Here is an 18,986-nt window from a genome sequence, read left to right as displayed (position 1 = left end):
GGACAGATTATGAGACAATGGGCCCCTGGGCATAGATATGCAAAGTCCCCCACCATCTATAGCAGCAAGACACAATAGCTGCTTTTACACAGAGATTGCACTAGAGGGCCGAAATAAAAGTCCCCTCTTCATACCGCCCCTGCATTTTTACTCAGAACCAAACGACTGCGGCATCATTCCTCTCCAGTGTGTGATTATACACTGTACACATGAGCCTCTAGCGTCATAAATAATATATGTGTTCATAGTTGTTTTTTTCTCCTGTGTTTGTTTTGTATATATATATATGTAGTCATTTGGGTTTCTTTAGAGTAATGTTGTGAATCTTTGTGGTTAATTTGTTTCTTTTCTGGTTGTTTTGTTTTATTTGGTAGTCATTTTGTGTCTCCTTTCATTGTTTCTCCTCCATTTTGTGATTCTTACTTGGTTTTTCTTTTGGGTTTTTTTTTTTTTTGTATCTCTGTGTAGCCATTTTGAGCCCGATTGTGGTAGTTTTGTGTGTTTTTGCAGTTGTTTGGGTCTCTTAGGTAATTTTGTTTCTTTCTAGTCATTTTCCCGTTCCTGTGCAACTCTTTGTGGTCTTTTGTGTATCTTTGTGGTCATTTTGAATGTCTTTCTGATTAGTATGAGTTAATTTGAGTGCAAATTAGGGCCAGGGTGCCCCCCTGCCTGGGTCTGTGCCCAGTAGGCCCATAGAGTGATCCACCCATGGGTGTAGGCTCATATAGTCATTTAGGGGTAAAGATTTCATACCAGTGCATCTGACAGAATACATACCAGTCCAAATTTATACATCTGGGTAAAAAAAAAGAAAAGTTTATTTTGTATGCTAAATGCAGCGTGTGATGTCAGAATCTTGGAAATAAGTATTCTTCTTTATATTACAGTGAATCAAATCGACCATTTTCTCTAATACTGTTGTGTTTATTTTCATATTTAAGTGATACCTTTGCAAGATAATATTGTAGTATACTGCTCAAAATGTCTATGCAACACGCAATATCCTTGAGCTACAATTACACCATGTTCGTCTTTTCCCACCACTGGAGAAAAGACAGTGATGTCCAGGGACAGTAATGTCAACACAAACAGGAACATTACAGGAACCTGCTCAAAGACACCACAGAGACCTGCAGTAATATTTCACACCTTATACCAAGCTGTGTTTTTTTTTTTTTTGCTTGAATAACACCTCTAATATACATGTTAAATCTCTGAAGAAGCTGTTACAGTATTTGTTGGTTTCGGAAGCTGACGTCACAGGGAGCAATAAAGCATGAATTTAACTGTTGATGACAGCGAATGCCTCATTCACCAGCTGGGAAATCAAGCGCCGTCTCTGCACAATATCTCTGACAGAGACAGTGTACCTCAAGGCGCTGTCTGCAGATCTCTTGTTAATCTGAAACTTTCTTTTCCATCACATCTGACTCACTGTGTTGACTCTGATGACCATCAGTCTCAGTAGCCTCTGTGGGCTTTTGCCATAAATGGTCAATCACTTACAAGGAAACATGACAATCAAACAACGCTGATAAAAAAAATTAAATACTCTGAGAAACAAAACTGCATTTATAAACACAGCACAGAAGCAAAGAAACATGGTATGATCTGAAACTGTAAGAACTGTGTGGATTAATAATGCCATCTGCTGTTCTGAAAAGATCATATATGTATATGTGGTATGGCTTTTGCAGGCGTGATCTAAAAAAAGAGACATTGGGGGTTAAAGGTGTAAAATCTGTTCAGTGAAAAACTCTAAAAGACACAGTCTATTTGCTTTTAGATACTTATTAATTATGTTGCACATTTATACATATTATCGTCAAGAGTCCAGTATTTATTGGATCAGGTAAATAACTGCTCAAATAAGAAATAAAAAATATTTTAGTTACATTTTAAGCTGTTTAAATGACATGCTTATTTTTAACCAATCAATTTGATTATATAAAGTATATATAACGGCACTTCTAGAACTTAATTTGATTTATCAAATTCCCACTGATGATGTGTTTTTAAACAACGCCTTATGTTTTGTTTTGGTTTTTTGCATGTTTTTATGTTATGTTATTATATTGTTGATATTTTTTATGCTTTTTTTGTCTCATTTGTGCAAGTCAAATTTCCCTTGGGGCAATAAACTTTCATTAATTCATTCATTTATTCATTGGTTTGATATAAAATGTACCCTTGGCATCTGCAACACCTATACAATATATGTGTATTCTAATAATGATAATAATTTAATTTCTTATTCTGTATTTTGTCAGTTAGCACTGCTTCAATTTAATTCAGCTCATTCTGAAAATATGTACTAAATGCAAGCCATAATTTGAGGCCTTAATGTAACTTCTGTTTTCTCTTTCTGTGTTTGTGACCTGGGCTGAGAGTGAAATTGTCCCTCGGTACAACAGCAGAGCAATTAACAGCACATTCAGTGTAATATATTGTATACTCTGGGTGTACACATTTTGTTTAGATGTGTTAAAGTAATTACACTATGAGGGGTATTTGGAGATGTTTTGTGCACACCAAGGCCTTGTATTATGTAGTTTTAATATATAAGAATACACTGGTGGTGCCCCAGTGTTTGTAGAAAACACAACAAAAACGTCCTCTGGGGTGCCTTTCCAGAAGGGAAAACATGACACAGTCCCCTCTAGGGGTGCCATAAAATATAAAAACTTTATGTGCGCTGGTGCCCCACCACATGTATGTAGCTGGCGCAATTTTTTACTCCCCTGCCCCCCACACAGCCTGACTGTTAGAGTGCCTCCTACCTACAAAATGGCTGTGAGGCAATTTTGTTAAACCCAGATTACGAGTATGTAAAAAGTAAGCACAAATTGTGCTGTAATGAACATTACATGTTGCACATATTCGCTCTTTTACACATCCCCTGCTTAATATTTTTGCACACCCTGCACAAATTGTGTAGCTTATTCTGAAACAGCTATATTGTGCATATTTTTTTTTTAAATGTATCTTTGTCATATTTTTATTGTAATTTTCCTATTTTGTTTTTATGTTCCAGAATGTTGCAGCAGGCATACTTTGCCTCAGGATTTTATTCTTCTTATGATGTTGTATTTTTAATGTATGCTCCAAGACAAACAAACACACACACACACACACACATACAAAAGCAAATTTCTGAAAATCTTCTTGACTATGAATCATTTTCTGATTCTGATTTTGATTCTGAAAAGGTCCCACAAATAAAATATGCAAATAATCATACTTTCACTCACTTGGAAATATTACAGCGCCTTTGTGAAATTCAGTCTCAAACATGTTGTTGTTTATTTTAAAAGCTCTGGTAACTCATTGAACTGTATGACAAACCTTTTTATCTTGTTAGGCAAATTTTATATTCAAAAATCATCCCTATCTTTAATTTTTTTTAAATCATTTTTGGCTGATTTGATTTAATTTAATAAGTCTCTTCAACATGTAATAACAAGAAAAGTATATTGACCCCACATGATTTTTACCTGCTACTTGGTAATCTATGTTCTACATGATTTTTAAGTGCAGTTTTGTTTTGTTTGTTTGTTTGCTTTTTTGTTTCTTCTTGTTCAACTTCAGTCATCTCTCTCTCCGACAGTCTACTTTCTCTGATTCATTACTATTTTCTATTTTTTTTTAAGTTTTTTTTTTTTTTTTTTTAATAAGTGTTTGAATAAAGCCTAAAATAAGAGATCTGAGTTAAACTGGATGCAGCAGCACGGTGCTGCCTCTGTGGGCGGATGTTGACAACTGACGCTGTCACATGACAGTTACGTCTGCGAACCAGGAAGCGAGAGGGCGGTGCTCGCTTTGCAAAGGGCTGGAGCTGGTGGGCTGATAAAACAAGGTAATAGCTTCTTATCATGTACACCTTTGCTAAAATACAGGTAAGAGTGTATTTTGACCAAACAGTCACAGCAGTGTAGCCGATTATTTCGCCAATTTAGTCACAACTTCCGCCTGTTCTGTATAGCTTAGCGTCAAAGATGCTAACAGCGACTAGCTGCCTCAAGCTAGCAGGGACGTTAGCAGCCAGCGAGCTAACAGACACAGAGGACAACACTGGTTTTATTTTGGGCCTCTGGTTGTTGCAGACAGCAGAAGAAGCTTAGTTTTCTAAATGTGTATTTTTAAAACCGCTTTAAGGTGTTTTGTGGTCACACTGTTGTGGAGTCAACGGTAGCAGCCTCTGATATCCTGTAAACTAGAAACCGTTAAAGTTGGAAATGTGAAGTACCAAGAGATACAAAACGAGCATCGCCATGAAAATATTCTCCAGAGTAACATAAACAGAGATACAAACCAATTCACAATGGTTGTAACTGATGTAATGGTTATGGTAATGGTAAATATTCATTATTTGGTCCTTGTTAACAAGTCTCCAAGACGAATATACTTAATAAAAACAAGGCATTAAGTCAAAAGTAATAACAAAACGACTATATCTATCTATCTATATTGAGAAAGAGAAAAGTTGTAGGTTGAAGTTTATTTTGTCTACCCTTTACCCTTTTATACAGAATATTCACATGAGTAAGTCATTTACTATTAAGCTTTAGAAAAATAAGTAAAAGGACAACAAAGAGAAACAATAACATGATTATGAAGCAAATTTATAATGCACAAATTGGTACAAAAAAAAAACTGCAGTGGGTTAAGGGTTTGATGCTCATAATTTTCTGGCAGAGGACCTCCAAATTTTGAAATTAAACGTACACCCTCGCTGGTGTGTAAATCAAACTTTTTGCCAATTTTTTATGCATGTGAATGTGTCCCTTATGGTCATAATAATAAGTGCCTGCTATGTCCTGTATGTCAGTATCCACCATGACAGCCATCAAGCATGCTCTTCAGAGGGACATCTTCACACCCAACGATGAGCGTCTCCTCGGTATTGTTAATGTCTGCAAAGCAGGAAAGAAAAAGAAGAACTGCTTCTTGTGTGCCACAGGTAAGTGAGTTTTACTGTAGATATATTTATTAATGACAAATGGTATATATTTATGTAATAATGTGCTTTTTTCCAGTTACTACAGAGAGACCTGTCCAGGTGAAAGTGGTAAAGGTCAAGAAATCAGACAAAGGGGACTTTTACAAACGACAGCAGACTTGGGAGCTCCGAGATCTTACTGAAGTAGATGCCAAAGATGCAAGCAAGGTCAGAGAAATAGTTACTTTTACTCTATTTTTCACCCTTAAAATTCCCCTTTCCCTCTCATCCAGTGCTCATACGTGCTCTTTTCACTCTTTAGGAAAATCCTGAATTTGACCTTCACTTTGAGAAGGTGTACCGGTGGGTGGCCAGCAGTACGGCTGAAAAAAACTCTTTCATCTCCTGCATTTGGAAACTGAACCAGCGATACCTGAGGAAGAAGGTGGAGTTTGTGAATGTCAGTTCTCAGCTGCTGGAAGGTGTGGAAACGCTGTTTTTACTTTACCCACCCCTGTGAGCGCATGCCTCTTTTCATGATTTGATTATGTTTGTTTAAAGGCTTGTCTGTTCCTCTTAAACCGATAGTGTTGACTGGAGTGTGCATTGGTTTTCTGTATTCTAATTTAGCCTAGGAGTGAGAATTTCTGCTGGGTTTTGATTTGATTTATTAATTAATTGCACGTTTTAAAAAAAGTCTCTTCTTTGTATCTTGGTTTGTGGTATGGCTTTCTGTGTTAAATTCTTCTTTATTCTCACTCTTCTCTCTTAAACTTTCTCTGGCCAGAACTTCCTAAAGCGGAAGGTTGGTAGGACTTAACTTCCCCCTCCTCACTCCTCTCCATTGTAATCTCATGACCTCAAACTACCATTCTCATTAGAGACTCTCACCTCCATAAAGCTCCTACTGTGTGAATTATCCGACACTAAATACGGCTGGGCATGATTAATTTTTTCAGTAATCATAAAACACATTTAGGTCATGTTTTTACCTCACTTTAGCTTTTCTTTAGGTGTCATTCCACCTTAATTCATAGGATTATTCACTGTTTATTAATGTACTCTGTATCTAATTTGGCTAAAATATGTAGCCCATAATTTTTCCCAGGCAGGGTTAAGTGCAGCAGTTTTAGTTGTTGTTCTTTATTTTATAGAGGTTTATGTAATTTATTAGACAGAATAATTATATAGAGCATTACATTTAACTAGTCATTTCATAATACAGGTCCATCACTGGCAGTAAATGAGTAGCTGATGGTAAATGAGAAAAAATTATATTATGCTGCTAAAAATGCCATTCCCAATCACCAAATGTTTTTTTTGTCCATAGTTTTTTTTTTTTCCACAAGACTTAAAATCCAATCCAAATGTGTTCTGAACTTTGCGTTTATGTTCATGTCTTCAGTGTATATTTCCATCTGTGTTTGTGGGATTAGAGTCTGTGCCGAGCGGCGAGAGTCAGAGTGTTGCTGGTGGCGATGAGGATGCTCTGGATGACTACCAGGAGTTGAGCGCCCGTGAGGAGCAGGACATCGAGAGCATGATGGAGATGTGCGAGTACGCCATCTCCAACGCTGAAGCTTTTGCAGAGCAGCTCTCCAGGGAGCTGCAGGTTCTGGATGGGGTGAGTGAAGCAACTGTTAAAATAAAACCATGATGAAAAGTATGATGTTTTGTTTGCCATTATGATATTTTTTTGCCAGTAAGTCTTGTGGTCTTTATGAACAGTAAGTAAGGCAGCTTTTTTTGTAGCACATTTCATACAGCAGAGCGATTCCATTTCTGTCCAAAGTTTGGACAGAAATGTGAACTTTAAAAAACATAGAGGCATATAAATATTTGTCATTGTTTCCTAATTTAAGGCCAATATCCAGTCCATCATGGCATCGGAGAAGCAGGTCAACATCCTGATGCAGCTGCTGGATGAGGCGCTGGGGGAGGTGGACACCATCGAGGGAAAGCTGAGCAGCTATGAGGAGATGCTCCAGAGCGTCAAGGAGCAGATGGACCAGATCTCACAGAGCAACCGCCTCATCCAGATCAGCAACACCAACAACGTCAAACTGCTGGACGAGATCCAGTTCTTAGTGGTGAAAAAAACTTTTGTTGTTTATCAGTGTAGATTGTTTTGGTTTGAGTTGTCCCTTTAATCACAGCAAACAAATGTGAGTTTTTAAGAATCCTAAAGTAAATGCGCAAATATTTCAACCTTTTTCTAAAATGTGAAGCTTTGCAAATATATTACTTTAATTCTTAGATTGTGAGACTTTGTTCGTTGACTGATTTGTGTCTTGAAGAACTACATGGACCTATCGAAGGGACACATCAGAGCCTTGCAGGAGGGAGACCTGACCTCCCCTAAAGGCATTGAGGCCTGCATCAACGCCTCTGAAGCTCTTCTGCAGTGCATGAACGTGGCGCTCCGACCAGGTTTGTTTACACATATATTTGATTATCGACTAAATCAGTTGTTTGTAACTGTCATCGAGCAATTCTCAGAAGTTGACAAATAAAAACACCATTAGACGCAGATTTATACAGTTTGTGTGTTTCTGCTGATTGGTTACAAATGCTGATGCACTTTCTGAGCCTGTAAATGTCTTTCTGACATTAGTAATCAAATGAAAATGTATTTTTCCTTTCACAGGCCACGAAAAGCTGATGGCTGTGACGCAGCAACAGCTCCTGTTTGCTGAGCTGAGAGACACCTTCGCTCGCCGTCTCACCAATCATCTCAACAATGTGTTTGTTCACCAGGTAACAGGCACACAACATGTTTGAAATCATCTAGTGTTGTATAACTCCACTTTCTAACTCCACTCCAAGTTTCAGTCAGGTGGTGTTTTACACCAGGATGTCCTTTAAAGGTACAGTGTGTAGGATTTAGGGGCACATATTGGCAGCAATTGTGTACAATGTATAATGAAAAAAAATCATAACTATGTTTCCTTTCATCTAAAACCACCTGATTATAAGAATCGTTTTGTTTTCGTATAAGTATGAGACGTTTATATCTACATGCAGAATGGGTCCTTTTCCACAGAGCGTGCCATGTTTCTACAATAGCCCAGAAAGGACAAGTCAAACACTGGCTCTAGAAAGGACAATTCACGTTTTCTTGTTTTTGCGTTTTTGTGTGCCACAATAGTTGTCCCACAGGCTTGGTACATGATTTCAGTGCTGCAGCCTTACCGCTAGATGCCACTAAATCCGAAATACTAAGGATGCATTTTTCTGATTTACTGTCCCTGGTCTCCAGAGCATTAAATATTGACAAAAGCATCTAGAAATAGTGGTGGAAAGTAGATTTACTTAAGATGATAATGACACTTTCCTCAAGTATATCTAACTTTTTTTTGTACTCTACTACATTTCAGAGGGAAATATTTTAATTTTTCCTCCAATACATTTATGTACTGAGTATTTAGGTAGAAAAAGTGGTTAAATTAGCTCCACCTTGTCCAGCTAAAATGCTGCTTACAAAGTGTTGCGTCAGTATTAATTATAATAATGTTTTTCATGATAATATATCAGTTTCAAGGGATGTTTTACAGCAGAATGAGTATTTTTATATTGATACTATGTGGATTTTGCTGATAATACTCATCTTTACTGTGCTGTGCGGTTAAACCTTTGGTTTAACTTTTTTTAAAAATGATGTTGGCTTTAGCAGGCGGAGACTCACGGTGCATGCCCACTGTACGTGACTACATGCAACCAGAAATCTACTCCCATTCATTTTGTATCAGAAGCGACTGATTCCCTGTACAAAGCATGCTGGGATACCTGCGATGGAGACTAAGTTGGCTTCGCGACGAGAGAGAGTAACAATTTCAAAAACTCACGGTGCTTACATGAACACAGCCACTCAAGCTGCAGTTGCAGTGACTTTCTGAACATCTCTGTATAAATCCAGGAAATACTGAATTGAAACTTTCTCTGGTAGAGAAGGGGGCGGGGGATTGTGGATGGATACACAGACGGAAATTGAGGCATATTGATTGCGTATTGTGGGCATGCACCATTAGAGGCTACAAAATAGTATACACTCTGTCACTAAATTTTCCGGCCAACAAACTAGAAGAACCAGGATTTTTTTGGCAGATTTAAATGCTCACACTTTGCCATTGTGAGTCTGCTTTGCCAGGTGGTCTCTCTTGTTCTTTTCCAGGCTTTCTGTCTGTCTCTCTCTTTCTCTCTCTGCCCTCAAGGACTTCCTCTTTAGCTGTGACTCTCCTCCTGGGCTTCCTTGTGTTGTTTCCTTCTATTTGTGTCCCTCCTATTCTTGACTCTTCCTGTTGCTCACTTTGAATCATCCCACTCTGCTCTCTGTCTCTGTGTCAGTTCAACCACTTCAGTCACTTCAAAATGACCATCCCTCAGTTCTATAGGTCCTCCTGTCTGTCGCTTCCAGTGAGTACCTTCACGGCAACCCCCCCACCTGCCCCCTCTTTGCTGATGTTTGACCTCACACCTCACTCCAACTTACATGTCATTTCTTTAGAGACGCCAGATCTAACGTAGCCTATTATTTATGCATGGGATATGTTTCTAACTACTTAACATCTCTCATTTGATCTTAAAGCTGAAGAGGCAGCGCTCATCTTTCTCCTCCTCCATCAACTGTCTGCACTCAGCTGAGGGCTCTCTTTGTGTTTGGGTGCTAACTTGGCTTTGTGCAAAAAGGTCCCATGTCATTAAAATCCTGTGCCTGTCTGCTCTGCGTGCATGATGCTGAACATCATAGCAATGAGGGGAAATGAAGAGAACATCAGTATGGCAGTAAGAGCTGTGCTTTTCAATAAGTTGAGCTGAAGAAGTGGTCGAATTGTTGCGTTAAACAGTGTGTCGATTACCTCAAAAACATCTGGTTTTGTGGTAATTTGAGGTAACGTATTTCCGATTTGAAAAAGAGATACATATTCCTGGATTGTTGAGTGTTTGTGTGTATGCAGAAAGATGGAATGGGACTAATTATTAAGGTTTTTCTTACTTTTTTATTGAATGTATTGCTAATGGTCTCCCCTCACTCTGTCATCCAGGGCCATGACCAGAGCTCCACCCTGTCGCAGCACACAGCTGAACTGAGCCTGCCCAAACACAGCCCCCTCCACAGGGACCTGCTGCGCTACGCTAAACTGATGGAGTGGCTGAAGAACACCCACAGGGAGAAATACGAGGGCCTGTCAAGGGTCAGTGCTGTGATCTGAAAAAATTTTTAAAGGCATAGTGGAAATATTTCTTTGTGCTGTCTTGCTAAGCAATTAGGTTAGATGATTGATACCACTCTGATATCTGTCTGTTCAAGGGAAATTTAATTATTTTACAACCTGGACTCTTATCTTTATGACAAATGATGCCAATTTTTTTTCTAAAATCGGTCCAGTATTGAGACAAAGCACTGCAGCTGCAAAACGCGCTACAATGTTCATTCATGACAATTGTGCATCACCACGCAAGTTCACTAAAAGCGCTAATTTTTGCCTCTGAAAGGCTCAGAATGTTGTTTTAATTGTCTGACGACATTATGGAAAGCATCCTACAAATCAAACTTTTTCTTTACCTTTTGCTTGATTTACTGATTTTTTTATTTGCCTTCGCCCAACAACCCAACTTGTGGAACTTCAGAGCGATTCTTCTTTTTCGAGACGTGGTTAGACACAATAATAAACAGAACGGATCAAATAAAAGGTAAAGAAAACATTGTATTTCTATGTTAGACACTTATATTAACAATCTGAGCATGTCAGTGACAAACATAAGCAGCTTAGTGGATGTACATTGATGGTGTGCTACTCCCTAAAAGATTACATTGCAGCCTGTTAGGTGGCTGTAGGCTGCTGTTGTTTGCATTAACCACACAAAAACATGGGAAAATAAGGCCCATGTTGGAAAAAATAGTTTACCTTTAAAGTTGTAATCCCCCAGATTTCAGCCTTGGTTGACATTAATTTAGCAATCTTCATTTGCACTAGTTTAGTGATATCCCTGTGGTGGTGGTCTTAACCAATCTTGAAATAAAATCCAGAGTTCTCTGTCCAAGACAGAGAAAAAAGGTGGTGGGGTCTAAGACCTTCAAAAATTGGCCTTGAATCTGATCTTGAGTACTACAACACAGCAATATATATCCTCTCAGTGAACTCTTTAAATAATTGTACTTTCAAAATGTGTGATTATTCCATCAGTGCTGAGTACTCGACATGTGGTGGTTTGCATCTAAACAAATGTCATCTTCTCTTTTCAGACCTACGTTGACTACATGAGCAGATTATATGAACGAGAAATCAAAGACTTCTTTGAGGTCGCAAAGATAAAGATGGCGGGTACAACCAAGGAGGCCAAGGGCAAGTTCGGTAAGAGCTGTGACTCTGCTGCCTGTTTGAGCGTAAACATGAATTATGTTTATCTCCTGCAGCTAATGTTATTATGTGTGATTTTCAAGTAACATCTGTTTTTGTCTTTTTTCCCCCTTTTTTTGTAACACATAGTTCACTCAAGGGCAATAAGAATTTCATTGCATCCTGATTATTTTTTAAAAATATTTGCAATGTACTATAACACAGAATTTAAACGAATATTTGTGTATGATTAAGGAAACGTTCATTTGCAGCCTTTTCACATCACAACTGTTACCAAAAACATATTTCCAGACTAATGTGTTCTTCCAAAGTGCTAAAGTCCTGCCTCTGTCGTCTCTTTTTCCCTTTGTAAAAGGACCTTACATGTTTAAAAAAGATGAGGACTCTTGGTTGAGCTTTGGTTTTGGCAGAATGATAGAAACTCTGCTTTCTGCATTCTCTATCAGCTTTTCCCGCTGAAAACAAAAAATTGTTTTCCAAAGGTTTGTCCGAGCCACAAGCCTCCCTTAGCCACTGCAGTGCACGTCAGCATATTTGTAACTTTGTACATCTAACATCTAGCCTCACCCCTCCCATGCTGCATGTTGTAAGCCTAACCTGTCTCTGTCTTTGATGCCTGCCTTTCTAACTGGCTGCAGCCACGCTTCCGCGGAAAGAGAGTGCACTCAAACAGGAAACAGAAAGTAAGTATGACATTTGGATAGAGCTATTCCACGTCAATTACTCACTCTTGCTTCTTACCAGTGTGCCTCACATTAGCTGCACTAAAAGGAACCCCTTGCTCAGAGCCCCTCGCTACCCTGACACCATTTTAGCCCTGCCAACCATTACCTCCCCATGCACCTGTGCTAAATCATCACAGTGCATCATATTCTGAATCTATGAGAAAGCCCTAAAAATCTAACCATTGATATGTTATTTTTCATGATTTGACCTGAAGTTTATTAAATAGTGTCATAACTGACTTCTGTCAGCCTGCTGTTTGACTCGGACTCAGTCTCACCAAACACGTGACATTGAATCACTATATTTTTTGTGCTGTGTCAGGCCTTCATGGCAGCTCTGGGAAGCTGACAGGCTCGACCTCAAGCCTGAACAAGCTGACCGTGCAGGGCTCCAACAGCCGGCGTTCCCAGTCCTCCTCACTGCTAGACATGGGCAACATGTCTGCCTCTGACCTGGACGTGGCTGACAGGACCAAGTTTGACAAGGTGACACTTCCTGATATACAAATATTTAATCTTAACTAGGACTGCAAAATTATTTGAATATTAATCCCAATCATGATTTTGGTTTCCCACAATTAAATGAACATGATTAACTGAAATACTGACATTTAAAATGCGCTCCCCACTCATAGAAACATCTGATCCGATACTAACAGCCATGGCAGCTGTCACGCGCACAGCTGCAGCCTGTGAAAACTTACCTGAATGTTGCAGCTGCAGTCCAGCATAAGAGAGCAATATCCACCAAAGAGCAGATGAAGATAACAAAAATGTAATATCTGGATCAGAAGGCAAAAAAACTAAACCCTCTTTTAAATACCTTAATTGTTTTGAAATATTTCTGCTTGAGACTTGACAACAACTGATTTGTTAAAAAACCTAAACAAAAAAACCCTACAAATTGCAGTATTATAAATGCATGAAGGAAATGGAAGAGTAACGTTGCTAAAATTACTTGACTGAATCCCGTCCCAGTGTCACCTCAGGCATCCAGTGATGCAGCACAGTGCGTCACTGTATCTATCCAGCTCCCAAAGGCGGATAAATCAGACTGAAATAACCGATTCAATCGCATTCCGTTTAGTCAGGATGTGTGTCAAATTAACACTTTTATTCATATTTTGCTTCTTGGTAAGCATTTCATTTAGGTGAGGAAGAACCTTATTTTATGCCTTCCAAGCTGGCTAATAATGGTGTTGGACAGCGATCTTTGTTATTTTTTTCCAACCAAAACTAAACATCTATTCGATGTAAGAGTCAAATGTCTTTTTTGACATCATAATGACATCCAGTGCCAGCTGGGTTATTTTAATGTAACGATTTATTAATTAGCAAGAATATAGTGGATTCAAGTGAGTGCTGTGTTGATTTAATTTTGGCACAATTTTATTGATATTTTATTATTAGGACTTACACTGTGAATAAGGTCCAGTATTATTTTGATGCAAAAATTTGTATATTAGCATAAATGTAGCACAACACAAAAGTGAAAGCAGAACTCTGTTTATTTAAATGTGAAAGTGCAATGAGAATGTTTTTTCCCTAAAAGCAATTAATAATCGTGATCTTTCTATGGATTAAAATAATTGGGATTATCCGTAATTTGGCCGTAATTGTGCATGCCTAAATCAAACTACTTAACATAGAATGGAAATAACTTTGTGTGTACAGCACTGAGAGATTTAATGGTGAGTGTTTGTTTTTGCAGATTTTTGAGCAGGTCCTCAGTGAGCTGGAGCCTCTGTGTCTCGCAGAACAAGACTTCATCAGCAAGTTCTTCAAGCTGCAGCAGCACCCGACAATTACACCCCCTCTCGCTCAGGTGAATCTGTGATCAGATAATGGAAATATTAGGGGGATTGTACAGAATGCCAGCCACTGATGTGTAGTCTACATGAAATTGTCTAAGCCTTCACTTAAGATGTTCTCATGTGTGTTGCCATCTGGAAACAGATTATTGCCTTGTCCCACAGTTGGAGCATCATTCATGTATATGTCAGCAGATGTTTGGATTTGTCATGATTACTTTTTTTTTCTTGTCAGCCTGAAACAGAAGAGGCAGATGGAATCCCTTCGTCACGAATGCCTCCCCAGGCTGAACACAGACACTCCTTGTCATCAGAGTGAGTAGTTTTCTGTTGTTGGATAAAAGTTCTGCTGTAAATATAACCCTGAATCACTGCCAGTAGCATTATTCTTTTTTTTTTAAATCACTTCTCTTTGTTTCACTTGTCACTGCTGTTTTTAAACTCAGTTTTCTTTTATTTGCTTCTTTTTTGTGACACAAGGAAGGACCTGGTGCGGCTGATGATGAATAAAATCTTCCAGAGCATCGAGACGGAGCTCAACAGTCTCATTGCTCTGGGTGACAAGATTGACAGCTTCAACTCTCTGTACATGCTGGTGAAGATGAGTCACCATGTGTGGACAGCTGAGAACGTCGACCCGGCGTCTTACCTCAGCACTACTTTGGGAAACGTGTTGGTCACTGTCAAGAGGAACTTTGACAAATGTATTGTGAGTAGAGTCCCAGCGATGTGAGGAAGATTCTGGTCTTTTGAGGAAGGGAATTTCATATTTACTTTTCACTTTACTGTTAAAGGAATTCTTAACTCCCTATATGACAATTTGTATATTAATAACTCATCGTGTTGTACGTTGAATTTTTTAAAGAAAACTTTGTTTTTCTTGCTTGCCTCGAGTGAACGAAGAATCCAAAAATGTAGAACATTTTTGATGAATGGAGTCATAGGGGGTTGTGTTTAACAGCAGCAAAACTATATCAAAACATCTGTTTACAAACTCTTACACAACTTATACACTATAATCTGAGTCTCATTTGTCACATTTTATTCTCAGTACTTCCCAAACAGAAAGCTCCTTCCAACCTGAAAGTGAAACAAATTTATGCTCCCTCCCAGGCCAGACTCCATGCCAAAATCCATAATTTTACCTTGTTGAATGCAAGAGCTGCTGGTCTGCCACTATTTCCTCCAGATGGTTTGTTTGTGTTATTGTTTGACTTTAGCCTTTTTTAACCCAGAGATCCAATATTAGGCCGCTACTGAGTCCCTTCTTTATACCTCCTTTGCATTTTTATACAGAATCGAAGGACAGCGACATCATTCAGCTCCAGTGTGTGATTTTAAATAGGCATCGCGGAACAAAAGAGCCGTGACAGCCTTGACGTTTAATACTACGTTTAATAATACATTTCATGTGGCATGTGACATATGTATTGGCAACACTCTATAAACTCCTGCAGGCTGTCCTGTTAATACAGACACCATTTCTACTTTCTGTTTCTACCTCCCATCATTGTGGATTGAAGGTGAGACAGCTGTCCCCCCATTCTGTCTTCATGCCTTTCATACAGAACAGCACGGGGCAGCATAATGGGGCAATATTCCCTCCTTGAACATGCAATGTTAAAGAAGCGTTTTGTGTTTTAAAGAATTTGTTCAGATTCATCAAAGTCACACAATAACAGAAACAAACTAATGAAGTCAGTGAAAGACCAGCAGTTCCCGTGTTTATCGAGAGATTACTGTTTTTGTCAATGGCTTTAAAGTCAAGTTTAAGGTTTACGCAAAAATGCATGTGTTTGGGAAGTTCTGAGCATAGAAGTGTATAAATGAGACTTGGATCATACTTAATGAATTGTTTGAGAGTTTTATACAGATGCTTTGATATAGTTTTGCTGTTGTTAAACATGGACTCCTATGACTTAAAGTCATCGAGAATATTCTATGTTTTGGGATTCTTCATTCACCAGAGGGACATGGCATATGGGGGTGAAGTATTCCTTTAAGGTCATACACAGATTATGAGTTTAATGTGATTTATCTTTTTCTCACAGTCTGGTCAGATCAGACAGATGGAGGAAGTGAAGATTTCTAAGAAAAGCAAAGTTGGTATCCTGCCTTTTGTCACTGGGTTTGAGGAGTTTGCTGAGCTGGCGGAAACAATCTTCCGCAACGCGGAGCGCCGAGGGGACCTGGATAAAGCTTATGTCAAACTTATCAGGGCTGTCTTCATGAATGGTGAGACCACTGGTCAACCTGGATATACATGATGTGGTATTTTCTGTGATGCCTGGAAACATTTGTGAATTTTGTTTGTCCTTTCAGTGGAGAAGGTCGCCAGTGAGAGCCAGAAGACGCCGCGGGACGTTGTGATGATGGAAAATTTCCACCACATCTTTTCCACACTGTCACGTCTAAAGATCTCCTGCCTGGACGCTGAGAGGCGAGAGGCCAAACACAAATACACAGACCACCTCCAATCCTATGTTATCAACTCTCTGGGTCAGCCTTTAGAAAAACTCAATGTAAGTTTGAATATCTTCCCACAAAGTTTCATCATGCACCTGCTTATGAGATGTGATGTCGGGAACCCTGTGATATGCAGGATGTGAGCATCTTTGTAGATAAACCGTTATCTCTCTCCCGCAGCATTTCTTTGAAGGAGTTGAAGCCCGTGTAGCTCAGGGTGTTCGTGAGGAGGAGGTGAGCTACCAGCTGGCCTTCAACAAACAAGAGCTGCGCAAAGTTATCAAAGAGTATCCTGGCAAAGAGGTGAAAAAAGGACTCGATAACCTTTACAAAAAGGTGGACAAACACTTGTGTGAAGAGGAAAGTCTGCTACAGGTGAGAAATGTTCAGTTTTAAGGGATGAAACTGCTCAGCTGATCAGTTGCGTCCTGACGCTGTATATAAAGATGGACACCATGCCCCTGCTTTCTCTGCTTTTTTCAGTGAAGCTAAAATATCTGAGATATGGGCAAGCACAGCTGTCAGTTATGATAATGTAATAATAAAGTTTATGTATAGCATTTATCAAAACCAATTGCAAAGTGCGTCACACTTAAAAACACAAAAATCACACAGGACAAATTTTAAAACACAACACAAAAGAAAAATATAAAAACAACAGACAGGAAAAAAATGTAAAAAGCAAACGATACAACACAAGAAAATATTATTATTTATAATAAAAACGGAGTAGTGTAAGACTTAAGTACGTATAATAATTAATAATACTTCAAAGAGAAATTATAGGAATCATGGCAGAAAAGTCCCTTTTTGTTGAATTTTTGTAGAACTCATTAAAACCAAACTTATTAAAATGATCACTTTAACATGAGAACTACCTTCAGTGACAGAAACCATCTTTGGGAAAAATGTATTTGGCGTGTACTTTGAGTTTGTACTTTGAGTCCCGTTTACTAACATAGAGGGGTGGGCTTCATGACCTATACTGCAGACACAAGGAGGCGACCGAGATTGAAATGTTAGACTTTGGCAGAACTGTCATGTTGTCCATCTTTATATACAGTCTATAGTTGAATCGCATTCTTCATTTCTATTTGCTGATTTCTTCCACCAGGTGGTATGGCACTCCATGCAAGACGAGTTCATCCGTCAGTACAAGCACTTTGAGGATTTGATCGGCAGATGCTACCCTGGATCCGGAATAACCATGGAGTTTACCATCCAGGACATGTTGGAGTACTTCTCCAGCATTGCTCAGTCTCATTAGTCTCTTTGCACTTTTCAGTAGTGATTTACTACTGCCTCACATTGGCTGTTGATACACTAGCTACTCACTAAGGGACTGTTCGTTATTTTTTGAGAGAGGCAGGGAAAAAAAAGGGGTAGGCATGTTAAAAACAATTAAGCATAACCGATGTACTTAAGTTTTTTATTTTGGCTTAGGAAACGGACATACAACTTACAACTGTTGTATTTTGTATTCATGCTAAATATCTTATGAATTCCACATCCCTCTGGCAGATTTAAAACCATCTTCTCTTTAAAGATTGCCAAAATCACACTATTTATCATAGCCAGAACCTGTGAAAACAAAATTATCACAGAATCCAACATGTAATTTTTAAAGAGGATTTGCATTTTGCTCAAGAGCAAACAATAGCTGTTTGTTTTGACGATAACTCTTGGTCCCATGCTATTTGCTTGTATTTGCATTGGCTCGAGTCCTAAAACTTGGAAATCGGTAGCATTTCAGCACCTCTGGTTCCCTTGTCTCAAAGTTTTTTTAATGGGTTTTTTGTTAGAAGCCTTAAATAACGTCTTTGATCAACACAAGCTCAAGAGACGTTCTACGACATAAATGTCACTAAATGCCCATTTTGCAAACTTTTAAGCTTTTATGTGTCTTAAAAAAGGCAGTTGCTAACAGGTGGCTAAATGAGACTACAAAACATCAGTCAAACATCATCACTGCTGAATTTGGCTTTACAGCCTTGTAGCGGTGGCAATGTGACAGTAGTTTGTTTCTAGCTTAACATTAGCTTATTATTCCTGGCAATTACATTTAGGCTTGAAAATCCCGAAAGTGGTGTTCATTTGTGAACATTATCTTGCAAAACAAAACATATAGGTATCATAGATGTTTAATGATCCCAAATCCAATGGAAAAATCCTGTAGGCTTTTTGACCAAAAATATGGGTTGATGCTGATTTCCACAGAAAAATGTCATCCCTAGGGCACTCTACTTGGTGTGAATATTAATAAAAAGGCTATAGTTAGCCTATTTCTGGTGGAGGAAGGGCTCCAGGACAAATATTTGTAGCTTCGGGGAAATCAAGATTTAGAAAAAGTGAAGTCACATCCCAGATATCCAACTCCTCTAATAAATAAAGTGCAGTCCCTAACTGCCCTGTATTGTTTTGGGGGCAATGAACATTTCCTCTGTGTATCTGCATATGTTAATGAAAGGGATTTGTACATTGAACAGATTACTCTGCGTTGTGTGTGCCTGTTTCGTTGATCAACAACTCTGCTCTAAATACCTAACTGTCTCTTCTATTTTTATTATTTCTTTACGCCATATGTACATATTAAATTTGAATCTGACAAGTCATTCAATGCTGTGTCAAGTGTTTGTTTTTATTTTTAGCCCATTTTTTTCTATGTTTGGGTGCTGACTCCGCCCCA

General features: G+C 38.6%; 1 protein-coding gene across 5 annotated transcripts; it reads left to right on the top strand.

Annotated features, from left to right (window-relative positions):
- The first annotated feature begins 3,730 nt into the window (after nt 1-3,730).
- exoc1 (exocyst complex component 1) lies at nt 3,731-18,912 on the top strand. Of its 5 annotated transcripts, XM_088077973.1 has the most exons (21): nt 3,731-3,856; nt 4,829-4,960; nt 5,037-5,167; nt 5,262-5,421; nt 5,727-5,744; nt 6,376-6,563; nt 6,802-7,029; nt 7,237-7,369; nt 7,587-7,696; nt 9,284-9,352; nt 9,982-10,131; nt 11,184-11,292; nt 11,937-11,981; nt 12,346-12,509; nt 13,735-13,848; nt 14,070-14,149; nt 14,315-14,543; nt 15,886-16,069; nt 16,157-16,356; nt 16,481-16,675; nt 17,415-18,912. In XM_088077973.1, the coding sequence occupies exons 2-21, from the start codon at nt 4,837-4,839 to the stop codon at nt 17,565-17,567; spliced, it is 2,784 nt and encodes a 927-aa protein (XP_087934099.1). In that variant the 5' UTR covers nt 3,731-3,856; nt 4,829-4,836; the 3' UTR covers nt 17,568-18,912. The 5 variants fall into 5 exon arrangements, with proteins under 5 accessions (XP_087934099.1, XP_042339042.2, XP_087934101.1 ...); XM_042483108.2 differs by lacking the exon at nt 5,727-5,744; XM_088077975.1 differs by lacking the exon at nt 9,284-9,352.
- Nucleotides 18,913-18,986: the final 74 nt, after the last annotated feature.

Source organism: Plectropomus leopardus, chromosome 5 (genome assembly GCF_026936395.1).
Source record: "Plectropomus leopardus strain MGB_pleo_1.0 chromosome 5, ASM2693639v1, whole genome shotgun sequence".
Lineage (NCBI taxonomy): Eukaryota > Metazoa > Chordata > Actinopteri > Perciformes > Serranidae > Plectropomus > Plectropomus leopardus.
The sequence above is the reverse complement of the archived record's forward strand: the minus strand, read 5'-3'. Positions and strand labels throughout refer to the sequence as shown.